Below are 14,462 nucleotides of genomic sequence, written 5' to 3'. Positions count from 1 at the left end.
GCCTCGAGGTTGGGCCTGGCAATTACCTGGAATTATAACTTATCTCCACACTACAGAGATCAGTTCTCCTGGAGGAAAAATGGCTGCTTGGGAGAGTGGTCTCTAAGGCAGGGGTGTCAAACATAAGGGGCCGGAATCGGCCTGTTCTGGGCTCTTATGCGGCCCGCAAGCAACTAGTGCAAGGAAAGAAACAGGAGACTGCTTGGGGGGATGTGGGTGGAGCCACTCTGTGGCTTCAGCATGGTGGAACAACCTTTTCTGCAGCAGTCAAGCAGTGAGGGAGTGTCTACACCCAGTGCTGCACTGCTGGCTCTCCAGTCTGCCCATATGGGTTTTCCTTTCCACCCCCCTCCCAGCCCATGAGGACCTGCAGTGAAGATACACCAACTCGGGGCTTACCAACTGCTGTCCTTATACAGTTTATATCACACGGCCCGGCCCAGCAAAGTGACATTTATGTCAGATCCAGCCCTCGTAACAAATGACTTTGACACCTCTGCTCTAAAGCATTGTACCCCACTGAGGTCTCCCACCTTCCCTAGGTTCCTCTCCCAAATTTCCAGGAATTTTTCAGCTCATAGTTGGCAACCTTGTCTGCACCCCAAAATAAGTTTTGGACCCCCATAAATCATACATTGTCTACAAAGAAACTTTTGCTATTTCCTGATCCAAGTGGGGTTGCCAATTCTGGGTTTAGAAATACCTGGAGATTTGAGGGTGGTGCCTGGGGGAGTGGAGTTTAGGGAGGGGAGGAACCTCGGTAGGGTATAATGCCATGAAGTCCACCTTCCAAAGCTGCCATTTTCTGCAGGAGAGATGGAATAAATGTTTTAAACAAATAACTAAATCTATGTGGTAGGATCAAGATCAATTGGAATTCTGGGAGCTCTGCAGCCCCCACCTGGAGATTAGCAACCCTACCCAAAACCTAGTTGTTGCACTCCTGGCACCCCCCAAAAGAAACACAGAGGGTGGGGAGCTGTATCCCAAAATAAGCATTGGCCCACCCTGAGCCACACACACCCAGACCCCTTCCAGTGTTTTCTTTTTTGGCTTTTTCATCCTGCCTTTTCCCAGCTACACCAGGTTCCCTTTTTATATTTCCATAATACCTTTACATCTCCATATAATACTGGTTGTAAGTAATCTCACACAGCCTTTAAAGGCTCAAAAACAACCCCGTTCAAAAAGGTGTGCGTGTATATATACCTTTTTTTAAAAAAACAACCCTGTGTATTCTCTGTTTCTTTCGGGGAGGGGAATAAAAGAGGCCGCACCGCAACGAAAATAAATTCAGATTTAAAAGCATTCGCATGACGTTCCTTATATATGCCCACGCCTCTTCCAGTCAGCAACCGGAAGCTTTCTTCGAGAGCAATTTACACCGCAGCCCCTTCCTTCCTTTTCCAATTAGCTCTCTCCGGCCCCAAAAGTATCCGGAACCTTCGCGCTCGCTTCGGTAGCCGACGGGGGGAAGATATTTATGCACCGCACCACCCGGAAGTGAGCCGAGCTGGTGTCGTGGTTGCAGTCAGGTCCATCCGGGGCCGGGCAGGGAAGGATGTGGGGTGCTGCAGGGGGTCGGGGCTAGGTCCCTTCCCTGTTTCCCCACCGCGAGCGGCGGGGAAAGAGGAGCCTGCCGGGACGCACGTGTGCTGCGTCCTTCCCGGGCAGCCTTGGCTGAGGACCAGGCTTGCAGTCAGGGAGGGGAGGCCAGGCGGCGACCCACTAGGAACAGAGAGAAAAGAAGGGTCCCTGGTCGCTTAAAGGGGCTGGAGGAAGGGGCCTCTCCCTGAATATCAGCGGGGAAATCTAAAGGAGCTTTGTGGGGCGTCCTGGAGAGTCTTAGGAGAAGCGTCTGGGGCGTCCTTTGCAAGCCCCGAGAGAGGATGTTCAAAAGTTCTCGGCTGCAAAGCGCAGATCTTACAGACCTTTTCCCTGCAGGGACAACCAGCCAGGGGACCTTCACGGAGAGAACCTGTTGGTATCCATAGGATACTCGGGGGACGGGCGGAGGCGGGTGTCGAAGGGTCTTTGAGAAATCTTGAGGGAAGGGGGGGGTCCCTAAAAGGCCCCGTGGGGAACTTAAAGCCATGGCCACGCGGCGTTTAACAGACGCGTTCTTGTTGTTGCGGAACAACGCCATCCAAAGCCGGCAGCTGCTGGCCGAGCAAGTGAGTAGTTACGGCTCCTCCAGCCCTCTGACTTCACGTAGCATGGCTGCTGCGGTGAGTCTCCTCCCTTCATCCTACTGTGTATCCTACATTTCGCTGTTCTTGTGCCAAGTGCTTAGGTGTGTCAGACAGCAAGCGAGCTTTTAACATTTTGTTTTGCATCGCTCTTGCTTGGCTTTTTGTGTCCTGTCCTGCTTTGCTTCTTTCCCACCCCAGGATCCTCCTTCCAATTTCAATTCTGTTAGGAACTTTTTCTTACTTAGATTTGTTCCACTCCGCCCAACATCCTGTCAAGAGAATATTCCAGGGCATCCCTGTTCTATTGACCTGTGGTTTTCTGAAACACAGCTAGGGCTTCTTAGAGTGGACTCAGAGTCACTTCATACATATGCAGAAGCGAATTGGGTTTGCAACCAGATGAATACTCAGTGGGGAGCTGTAGGCAATTGCTGTTCTTGATTTTAGAGGGAGCTCCTTGTTAGCCTGCTGCCTCCAAAATAGATTCTTGTGGCACCGTAATACTTAGTAAATTTATTGTGTTGTAAGCTTTCATGAGTCATAGCTCACTTCATCAGGTGCATGAAGTGTCACCTTCAAGGGATAGGTTTATATCTAGAGCTGCCAACAGTGGACGGTGCAAGGGTCATCTGCTTTCAATCTCAGCAAGAAAATAAACAGTATTAATATCAACAGCCTCAGATGGTTTTAATCCAAAAGGACAGGAGTATTCGGTTTCCTGGTTGCTGCTGTAACTGCCAGTACAACAGAGCAGTGACGGGGCTTCCAAACTGCAGATTTCCCTACCCCAGTCCTGGGCAGCACAGATGAAAACAAGATCCAGTTAAAACAAAAACCTCAAAGTAGGTGTAGGCCATTTCCAACTGTTGAGGAATTAGCAAAGTAGGATGAATCTGAATAGTTTACATAAAGCAGTAAGGAGGAACAATTATGTTTTGCAGTGAACATCCCAAGTGCCTAGTGGGTCTAAATAGTATCATACCCTCGTATGAATTCCACCTAGGATTACCATCCTCAAAGTGGGGCTGGAGTCTTGCCAGAATTGTAGCTGCTCTTCAGCCTACAGAGATCAGTTCCCCCGGAGGGAATGACAGCTTCAGAGGCTTGACTCTGTGGGCACTGCATCTACACGGAGCTTCCTCCCCAAACGCCATCCTCCCTGGGTACTGCTCTCAAATCTCCAGGAATTTCCTGAGTCAGAGTTGGAAACTGTAATTCCAGTTCAGCAGCTCCTAACTGGAGTCCTCTTCAAATAGCTCTGCTGAAATACTGTGACTTTTATGTGTTAGAAAAAAGTTTGAGTCCAGTGGCACCTTTAAGACCAATAAAGTTTTATTCAAGGTGTGAGCTTTCGTGTGCAGGCACACTTCCTCAGATATAGATATTCACTTCCACACTTCTTCAGATACAGATATTAAGGTAGGCGGAAAAACTCACCCACAGGGTTCTGAGTTTTTTCATTTTTAATGGCTGACTTGTGTACATTTATTCCCATGTGCATCACCCAGATTTTCTTTTATTCCATTTTTTAAAAATGGGAAACACATACCTTCCCGTTTCCAATCAATAGTATGGGCTTAGAGCATCTTCATGTTGACCTATGTTGCTTGAGGTCTGTCTTTCATTCACTTACCTGGGAGGCTTTACAGGTTGAAACAGACTGATGTGACATCCCCCCCACCTCCACCGCTGCCTTTCACTTCTTTTGGTTTGGCAATCCAAATGATATGAGGATTTCTACTAGAATCATCTTTATCTAGTCTTAAGTACTCCTGGGGAAGCTCTAGCGGCATAAGGAAGTTCACTTTCAAACAGCCACAGTTGTCTGTCTCTAAAATTCATGAAACTGAATTTGGACATCCTCCTTCCTGCTGTACGTAATAAGTGCAATATTTTGCTTGGCCCACTGAAGTGAATAAGAACGATTCACTTATTTGGGAAAAATATAGAAATGTGCTTGGGGACATTATGAAGCAGGGTCTACTCCTGTTTTACATCCTCTTAAGTATGTCCCAGATTTGTCCCCATAGATCTTGCGCAATGTGCCATTAAGAATTATACCAGTTTTGTGTAGTGGTTAACTCTGCGGACTCTAATCTGGGAGAACCGGGTTTGATTCCCCACTCCTCCACTTACACCTGCTGATGTGACCTTGGGTCAGTCACAAGCTCTGGTACAGCTGTTCCTGAAAAAGCAGTTTGTGTCAGAGTTCTCTCAGCCCCACCCACCTCACAGGGTGTCTGTTGTGGGGAGGGGAAGGGAAAGGAGTTTGTAAGCCGCTCTGAGACTCCAAGTGAAGGGCAAGGTATAAATCCAATCTCTTCTTCTTCTTCTATCTGCTGCTGCATCTGCAATAGTCCCATCTTGGGTTGTGCTGTTTGAAAGCTAGATCCCAGCTTACATGTAGCTAATTAACGGTGGCAATTAAAGAGCAGCCCCATTCTCTTGCATCTCCGGCTTTTTCGAATGACCTTGAACATGCCAGTGGGCTGCTCTGACTCAGAATCTTGGCTGTCTCTGTGCTGTCTTCCTAGAGCACTCAGATTTAAAACCCCTAAATTAAGAACTCTTGTCAGCCCTAATATCTCTCTTTCTTTCCCTCTGTTCAACTTTGTTACTATATCTATTTGATATCCCTACATCAGGGCTGGGAGAAGAATGCTCCTAGCTGTAGTAATAATAATAATAATACAGCATCAAGTTTTTGAGCAATAGCTCGGTGCCCGAAGAGAGAAGTCAAATTTCTGAGGGCCTGATTTCAAACTTTTACAGGCACAGGATTATTCTAGCCCAGCCCAGTCTACAACTGAACTCACATTCTTGATTGCCTTTTTTCTTCTATCCAGCATGTCATTTTGTCCACTCATTTTGCTCGCTTCTCAGCTTGCTGATAGTATCATTAGTAAAGCCTTATGATGCCAGGGTTTTTCTGTTACTAGAACATGAAACTGCTGTCCTCCCCTCCCCCTCACTTGTATTCTCAAAGTGAAATGGGGGGGAGGAGAATTAACACAACCATAATTTCTGCTTTGTTTCATGGTAGCATTGTTTTGCATCATTGTGTATGACGGCATTTAACTGCTGAACGTTTGGTTATTCTTCATTTTTTTTTAAATTTCTGCCTGTCCTTGAAAAATTAGTTAATGAAATACTGTGGATGTGTTAATATGTAGTAACCTAAGCAGTCGGTTCTGGGCTGTTGGAAGGTTACCCAGCTGCCCTGTGTGTACCTTCCAGCTCTATATCTTGGTTATGCGAAAGGAAGATATAAATGTGTGTCATGAAGCATCATAAATGTAGGATTGCTAATGATGTGGAGGGGGGAAAATGCCCAGCTCCTTTAAAAGATGCTTAATGGGATGTTATTCACCAGTCGATGTTCTTTACCTCTGTGCCGTGGGGGCATCATCTGCCCATTTTCATACATTAAGCTTCTGTTGAAGGAGCAAGACACTAATTTCTCCAGATTGCCGGCAACCCTACAGAAATGTGTTAAACATTAACCGTATCTGTTTGTTGTGTTGCTGCCATTTAGCCCTAAGGCATAACATGACAAGTAAAAGCTGTATGCATCTCCTAGAAGGCACCGAGCTCTTTTTGTTGAAACCGAGCACCCAGATGGTCATTATGGATCAATGCAGGAAATTATAGCTTAGCAAAATTGTACACTTCAGGGCCTATTCTTCTTAACAACCGGTTTGTGCAGAACTGCATAGGCATCTTTTGTTATTAGCCAGGGTTGGTGAGTGCTTTCAAAGAAGTCTCCTAGTTTAGAAATAAACTGCATATTCTGGGGTTTTGTGTTCATTCTACATTATTTACTTAACGCCAGGTGAACAAGCGTTCCTGCCTGCATAGCAGTAAGGAATGTATTGGATGGAGAGTTAGAGTGGGAAATTACATTTAACAGCTTTATAATTTACTATAGTATGCTAAAATGAGAGGGGTTGGATCCCTCAGATCTGTTCTGTTAGCAGTGGGGCCTTCCTCCCATTCAAGGAACCTTTCCCTGGTACAAGAGTCTCCTCCACCAGTAGAAAGCTCCTTGGCCAAGGGAAAGGGCAACCACTTGCAAAAATTAACTGTGGAATCCAACCCAATGGGTTACGTTGGATGCTCACAAATTTGCCCAAGTCCGGACGTTAAAGTTTTCCTTCTACCTTGAGGAGATGATTCCATTTGCTGATATGCTCTGTTCAGTTCCCCACTCCCATCTGTTCAGTAGAGTAGAGGGGGTGCATGGCATCCCTTCTTTCCACCCCCAAATAATTTAGCCAGGTTTGTGGCGCTACTGGAACTCTACCCAACTGGACCATATCCCCTTGAATTCATTTTGCTTCTCTTGTCCCTGTGTCTCATAGCAGTCATTAAGTCGCTCTGTAAATTCTGGATGGAAGTGATTGAGATTTGGTGGCTCAAGGAAAGGCTCTTTAAGAATCGGTCTCTTGACAGTCTCCTGTCGCCAGCTGGGGACTCCATCCTCCCTTAACGGAGGCCTTAAGCCAGCAGGATGGTCAAAGCCATTTGTATTTAAAAAAATAATAAATTCAGACCTTGGAGTGCTGCAAATCCCAATGCTGTTTGAAATTGAATATGGAATAGCAGTTGTACAATGCAGGGCACGAAAGGTTTTTATTTCCTCCCCCCTTTAGAAAAGGCAAACGTTATTAAAAGGAATAAAGCATCCCTGTATGAACTGTTCTTGATATATCGAGTAAGCGGCGAAGCAGTTCACTTGACTCATCCATATTCTTTGCTGTAAAACAAGCAACTTTTCCTGGCTGGTAATGAACACGGCCTTCTTCTGTTGTATTTTGTATCCATTTCCTCTTCAGCCCGGGCTTTTCATCTATCTTAAAAAGGGAGTATTCACGTATATACGGGCCTCTTCACATATTTTTTTCCACTTGCTTTGCATTAATGCACGTTTCTGTATGAATAGGCAGTTCTTCATGCTTAAGTTTCAGCTCTTCCCATTCGATTGACTCAACTGTGTAAATAGTTTTCTTTGTAACCGGCAGCTTGTGAAGTCAAAATTTATACAATTTTCAAGTAACGTTTTTACAATGGCAAAGGTCACATCTGTTAATAGGTTTTTCAGTGGGCTTTGTTTTGGCACCGCCTTGCCCGTTCTTACCAATTGTTTGTCCAGATTATGAGTTCAGATCTCCAAGGGCCTTCCAGGCATCTCTATCTTTTAAATGTTTGTAAAAAAAAAGTCTCTCAAGTAAAATCAAGAGGAGAAACAACCAACCAATCAAGCGGCAGGTTCTTTCAAATAGTTAATGGGGTAATAATGGCTAGGATGTATGAAAGAGCTGTGTATTTTCAAAAGGTTTTGGGCAGAAAGGAAATATTTTTCTAGGCCCTGGTTCAAATAGTGTTATAGTCAGCAGGGCGTAAATCTGGTTTTCTTTGCTTGGGGCGAAGCAAGAAGGAAGAGCTTACCATTGTCAGGGGCACCATTTGGGGAACCATTTAAGGAGCATTGTCGGGCCCCATTTCAGGAAGGGCTGTGGCTCAATGGTAGAGACTCTGCTTTGCATTCAGAAGGTCCCAGGTTCAATCCCCAGCATCTCCAGTTAAAAGGACCAGGCAGTAGGTGATGTGGAAGACCCCAGCCTGAGACCCTGGAGAGCTGCTGCTGGTCTGAGTAGACGATACTGATCTCGATGGACCAAGGGTCTGATTCAGTAAAGGGCAATTTCATGTATTCAAGGAAGAGGGTGTCCTCATTCCTTTTCCTTCTATTGTGTTTCTTCAACTGAGAGCCAGTTTGGTATAGTGGTTAAATGTGCGGACTGTAATCTGGGAGAACCGGGTTTGATTCCCCACTCCTCCACTTGCACCTGCTGATGTGACCCCTGGTCAGTCACAACCACTGGCACAGCTGTCCTTGAAAAAGAGCAGTTTGTGTCAGAGTTCTCTCAGCCCCACCCACCTCACAGGGTGTCTGTTGTGGGGAGGGGAAGGGAAAGGAGTTTGTAAGCTGCTCTGAGACTCCTTTGGGTAATGAAGGATGGGGTATAAATCCAATCTCCTCCTCTTCTTCTTCTTCTTCCTGTCTTTAAGACAACTGAGTCCTCAAGAAACCTGTATTCCTTTGGACAACTGCACATTAACAATTATTACAAACACTTATCTTCTCTGTGCTTTTGACGGGGAAATTGGCCAAATCAGTCCTAAAATGGGGTCAATGGGAAGGGGTCCAACTGAACAGAGCAGTGGTTGAAATTGATTCCTTTACTCAATGGGGCATCATTGAACTGCACCTACATCTAACATGACGTTGTTAACTGCAACAAACAAAAAACAAGACCTTTCATAGTATTCGGTTACATAGTACTCAGTTACATCGCATTCTGCGGCAAAAATCCTCCAATCATAATAAGCCAGCTCAATATTGCACCATTACTGAACCAATCACTGCTAAGTTTGCAAACTTGTTAGACTCCTACTTACACTGCTTCCGAGAATACTACTTTTTGCTTATTTTATGCTAATGGCATACTTACAGGACCGGTTACACTTTCCACTACCCTAAATGACCATACAATAAACTCTGCTCAGCTCTCAACCCTTCACATGTTACTGTGTGTGTCCCAAACACAGGGAATTTTTATATTCACATATGGACAGAGCCAGGTATATTTTGTGAATGTCTGAAAGCAAGCATGTTTCCTTCATATTTTGAGTGTGCTGGCTATTAAACACCCAGGGGACGGTCTATGGTCAATATTTGCTCTATGTTTCAGTGGTCAGTATTCACTATGTATTTCATCTAGAATGTCATTCATCTAGAATGTATAACATTGACCACAGTTTAGACGTTAGGTTATACTTGTAAATATAATTTTAGATATACTGCACTTACCCAAGCCGATTGTTGAGTACGTTCATAAAATTATTAAAACTATGAAATATAACAATTGGAGCAACCAGAACTCTTCTGAAAATGCACAGTTCTCTTTACAGTTTAATCTTGAATGTATCCAAGACCCAGTTTAATCTCGAACGTATCCAAGACCAGGATTGTAAATATTATTGTCCGAAAGCCGAGAGATGCCAATAGTCCATGTCGGAAGGAGAGCCTTTTGCCTTCTGCTCTTTAACATAGATGTCAGGAAGGGGCTCCAAAGACCACTGTCAGGTTCTAGCCCTGGGAATTCTTTGTCCTGGTGCTGACACAACCACCACCCTCCTATAGGGATGCATGTTATTTGCCTTAGCAGGCAAGGGACGGTTGAGCAACAGGATTTAACAAGGAGCCAGGTGGAGAATTAAGGTGGCAGAGTCCCCCCTTGCAGTGGTAGAGAGACCAAAAAACCCATAAAACCAGCCTTTCCCTTTGGCAGCCAGGAAATCTGTTTCGAAGACCAGTTCCAGGAGAAGAATTTACTCCCAAGAGGTGGCTATTGAAGTGATGCCTAGATTGGTGTGTTGGGAATGGTTCAGCCACACATAATGCTAGGAAATTCTTTTATTTAGGAACACAGCATGGTTGCCTGGGATGTTCTGCAAAGAAGTTGCACAGACAGGAGACATTCCGAAGAGTTGTTTTTTTTAAAGATGTGCATGGCATTCATTGGGTTAACTTCAGTAGACATCTCATGGCCAGTGTTCCCTCTATGCTGAGTTAGTGTGAGTTGGCTCACAGTTTTTTAGCCTCTGGCTCACACATTTTTGTCTTAGGAAGGATAGCTCCAGAGCAAACTAATTTATGCAGTAGCCAAATCACTCACTCACAGCTTTAATGCCAGTAGCTCACAAAGTAGAATTGTTGCTCAGAAGACTCCACAGCTTAGAGGGTGCATGGCTCATGGCTGCTCAGTGTTCCACCAGACCGGTTATCTGTGGGTTTGTACTGAATGAGAACAGGTCCTACCGATTTCCCAGTTCAGTTAAGGAACTGGGATTGGATTAGGCTCTTAACAGTTAAAATAATTACAGCTCGCCCTGCATGCAGGTTACAGTTTCCACTTTCTTGGTTAAAAATATATTGTGAAAATATATGTATTTAAAAGAAACAGCGTTCTGTGGTCATTTTTCAATGCTCCATTTCTTCTAGCAGATTTGGGAAAGGGGGGGAAAATGTAGTTGTCTGCCATGATTAAAAAGTATCCCGGTTAAAAAGCTGGTCCTGCCCTCAGAAGGCCTGTTGGTTTGCTTTTGATAAGCTAAGCAGTTTTGAACAATGCGGTTCTTGTGTTTCTTCAACTGACTGTACCCTGTGCTCTGTTCTGTTCTTTTGTTTCCTTCTCTTAACCTTTTTGCTGTCCCTATATGGATGGGGCTGATGCGATCAACCAACCACCCCAGGAGCTGGATGAGGTATAGTTTTGTTTGTCTAATGCTACTCTTCTTTCCTTGAAAAATGTGCCCAGAAAAGGCGGTCTTGGGGGTAATCAAAGGCACAGATAACACATGGAGAGGAGAATATTTACTTAATTTATTATTTAATTACGGAAGGCAACTTTGGAGATATATTTTGGGGGGGATGCAGCTATATTTCCCATATAACCAGGTTTGTATGAATATCGAGGGGGCCACGCCTGCACTTACTATGCAAAATCTGTCTTTACATTGTATATCTCAACCCCTAGGGGAGACCTTGAGCTGGCTCTTTACAAAATATTGTGCAAAATAATCAGGTTTTACTAAAGTGGCAAGCAGGGATGTTTATTAGGTTTGGAGTTCTTGGGAGCCTTCAGAGGTAATTGGGAATAGAAACTTTTAAAAGCTAGGTGTTGACTGTAAAATTCTGTGAGCCTGTTTTATTGATTTTACTTTTGCCAGGGGCTTCAGTGACAGAGCGAGAACCAATCTGCACAACAGTGCTATGAAATTGTTTAGGCGGAGAAAGAATTGTTCGCCCAGGATCACGCTGAACTTCCAGGGCAGAGGGAGGATTTTTTTGTTTAGGTCTCCCCAATACAGTACACATTCTGTGTAGTCTAGCAGTGCATTTCCCCCCTCTAAATATCCCACGAGTCTGTCCTGTTAAATCAAATATGGCTAAGTGGGCTACTACTTATCCTAAATAATACTAAATCAAGTCACACCCTTCATTGAAGTCAGTGGGCTTAGAAGGGTGTAGCTTTGTTTAGGATTGCACTGTCACTCCCCCAGAGTTTGTGCAGCCTGGCTGGATTACATCCACCTCCAAGAGTCTTTCTTTGTACTGAACTATCCTGCCTTAGACCTACATGGGCCAGGGTGCCTGAAGGACTTTCTTCTCCCATACATTTCTGCCTGGGACTTATATTTGCAGGGAGAGACACCCCCTCCCGACTGTTCCACCAATCAAAGAAGCTTATCTGGTTTGCACACGAGACAGGGCCTTTTCAGTGGCAGCCCCACGATTATGAAACAACCTCCCTAGGATACCTGGCCCCTTTATGTGCAATCTTTTGAAGGCATTTGTATTTAGGACTGTATTTGACTAATTTAGTTTCTACTTATTGGCAATCCCAATTAAGATTTTAAATTATAGTCTTTTTGTGTGTTTTTCAACATTGTTGCTTTATTTACACTGTAAGCCGCCCTGAGTCCCACAAGGTGGAAAGGTGGCTAATAAATGTTTTAAATAAATTAGCTACCTGTTTTGGCAGTCTTCTGTAGTGTTGTGTGACTGAGCTAAAATACTACAGGGAATGGAAAGAGAGAGAGAGATGTGTTCTTTCAAGGATTCATATTTAAATGTGGAATTTAGCAAAAATAGAATTGAGATCAGACCCCCCAAGCCTTGACTTTGCACAGTATTTTCTCATGGTTTGGTTCATTTCCCCTGCTTTTCCCTTCCCAAGGTAACCCTGGTTTAATTTCCCCACACTTAAGCACATGGGATCAATTCCATTTGAGCACATTTGTAGGATTCCTGCTGTTGCCAACCTGCAAAGGGGGGGGGGAGGGTGCCAAGTTTCTAAGAAAATACTATATGCGAGCAAAGCCTAAAATCAGGGCCCATATAGTACTTTCATTTGGGAATAAGTTACTTGTGCTTTTCTCTAAATTTCATCACAAAATCTTCAGGTTTAAGACTTACGAATTGGTAGATTACAGGAGAGCTAGTGACATCACTTTAAACGTCTTGATGCTGTATACACAATCAATCTGCTTTTTCTCTTTCAACATCCTCTGAAGCTTGCAAATACATCATTGTGATGCACCCTAGAAACTGAAGTTGACGCCAACAAGATTCTTTATCTGATAACTGCTTTCTACTGATATTCAGGCCTGTAGCCAGGATTTTGTGGCTTATGGGGCAAAAAAATTTCTGATGGGGCTGCTATTGTTTTTATGTCAGGTCCAATCTGCCCCCAAGCCGAACCGCCGGTGGCCACCCCTCTCCCTCCCCTCCTGCAAGACTTAAAGGGCCCTTCAGCTGATCGGCAGGGAGCACATGGCCCGCTGATCAGCTGGAGGCAGTGTTCCCTCTAGGCTGAGTTAGTGTGAGCCAGCTCACAGGGTTTTTTAGCCTTCAGCTAACACATTTTTGTCTTAGCTCAGGAAGGATGGCTCCAGAGCAAACTAATTTATGCAGTAACCAAATTGCTTGCTCACAATTTTAATGTGAGTAGCTCACAAAGTAGAATTCTTGCTCACAAGACTCCACAGCTTAAAGGGAGCATTGGCTGGAGGGCCCTTTAAATCTTCCAGGAGGGAGAGGGGTGTGCGCCATTCCCCGCTTCTTCTCAAAAGTGTTTAAAGGAACCCTTTAAATGCTTTTGGGAAGAAGCAGGGGGGGCGTGTGTGCCCCCCATTCTTCTAAAAAATCTTCTCCAAAAAGTCTTCTAAAACAATCTTGTGGGGCTGGCCCTTCAAGGGAGGGGCGGTGCCCCCAATAGCCCCACGGTAACTACGGGCCAGCTGACATTTTACCTATTGCATCACCTAATCCCCAGTTTTGTTAATATAATGATGATCAATTTCTTTTCTTTGGCTCTCTACCTTTTAAGGAACCTGTGTTGTTTCATTTGGTGCTAGGGAGATGTTTGATCAACACGTTTTTTGGGGCAGGGATCTTCAGTCGGCGGCTACAGTTTTTCTTTCTTCTCTGCCTAACACCATCTAAACTTTTCAGAACTGCCTGACGTTTGGCACGGGCAACAGGCAAAGCCTTAAGTTCATGGCTTGAAACATCTGCTTCCCCGCATGCATACTTCAAACACCTTCCAGAGAACATGAAAGCTGGCATACTGTTGTTTTTTAGTTAGTCATTTTACCCTGGTTTGTTTTTTTGTTTTTTTGAACCAAATTAAGAGAGATTTGTAACGTGCCACGTCAAGCACCATGTTAGCTAAGGATATCTTAATCTAGCATTTCCTAATACATTACTGTCTGTCGCATTGTTAAAGGCAACCTGCGCCCAGCTATGCCTACTCAGAGGAATTGAACAGGATAGTACTGTAAGACTCATTGCCCAAGAGCTAAATCACAGGGAGCTGAGGGCTAACTAAATTCAGTTCTGAGGTCTGTCATTTTCCCCCCTGTGCTTAAGGAATTTCCTCTCTCTCTGCTTCAGTTTCCTCCGTGTTAGGATTATTTGGGGGGGGGGGGGGGGGGGGCAGGTAGTTGGTCTTCTGGACCACACCATCCTTAAGGTGTGAAGTAGGTTACTAAATGGGCATGGTAAATAAAACCCAATAATTGAACTGATTATTGTGTTAAGCCAGGCCAGACAAAATGATATTGATGGCATGTCCACACCGGTGGTTTAATTTCAGGAAGACTCTTATTTATTGTCAAATTTATACCCCGCCCGCCCCGCAAAGCAGGCTCAGGGCAGCTTCCAATAACATAAATACAAAATAAAAACATACATAATACGTAATTAAAACATCCCAGTTAAAATAATACATTACAAAGTGATAACATTACAAAGTGCTAGCAGTGGTTAAAAGTCAGTCAGATGGAATGCTTTCAAATGGATTTCCAGCTTCCAGCATAGAAGTGCTTAGATGTTATTCTGCTTGTCAACTCATATGACAGCTGCTCGATGATGACATTGCAGGCCGTGCACTACAGCGACGGCCTCTAAGCAGCGGTTAAAATTCAGTCAGATGGAATACTTTCAAATGGGTTTCCAACTTCCAGCATAGAAGTGCTTAGATGTTATTCTGCTTGTCAACTCATATGACAGCTGCTCGATGATGACATTGCGGGCCATGCACTATGGCGACGGCCCCTAATTGTATGCCTGGCGGAAGAGCTCCGTCTTGCAGGCCCTGCGGAACTGTGAGAGGTCCCGCAGGGCCCTGATCTCCGGGA

At 44.6% G+C, this 14,462-nt stretch overlaps 1 protein-coding gene across 1 annotated transcript in view; it reads left to right on the top strand.

The window, feature by feature from the left end:
• Positions 1-1,551: 1,551 nt before the first annotated feature.
• Positions 1,552-14,462, top strand: part of STX16 (syntaxin 16) — a 31,186-nt gene continuing 18,275 nt past the window's right edge. Inside the window, 2 exon segments of the mRNA XM_015422453.1 lie at positions 1,552-2,228; positions 10,512-10,523. Coding sequence (XP_015277939.1) covers positions 2,094-2,228; positions 10,512-10,523 — 147 coding nt within the window. The 5' untranslated portion in view covers positions 1,552-2,093.

Source organism: Gekko japonicus, unplaced genomic scaffold, assembly GCF_001447785.1.
Source record: "Gekko japonicus isolate JY-2015 unplaced genomic scaffold, Gekko_japonicus_V1.1 scaffold1190, whole genome shotgun sequence".
NCBI classification, from domain to species: Eukaryota; Metazoa; Chordata; class Lepidosauria; order Squamata; family Gekkonidae; genus Gekko; species Gekko japonicus.
This window is presented reverse-complemented; position numbering and strand designations above follow the sequence as displayed.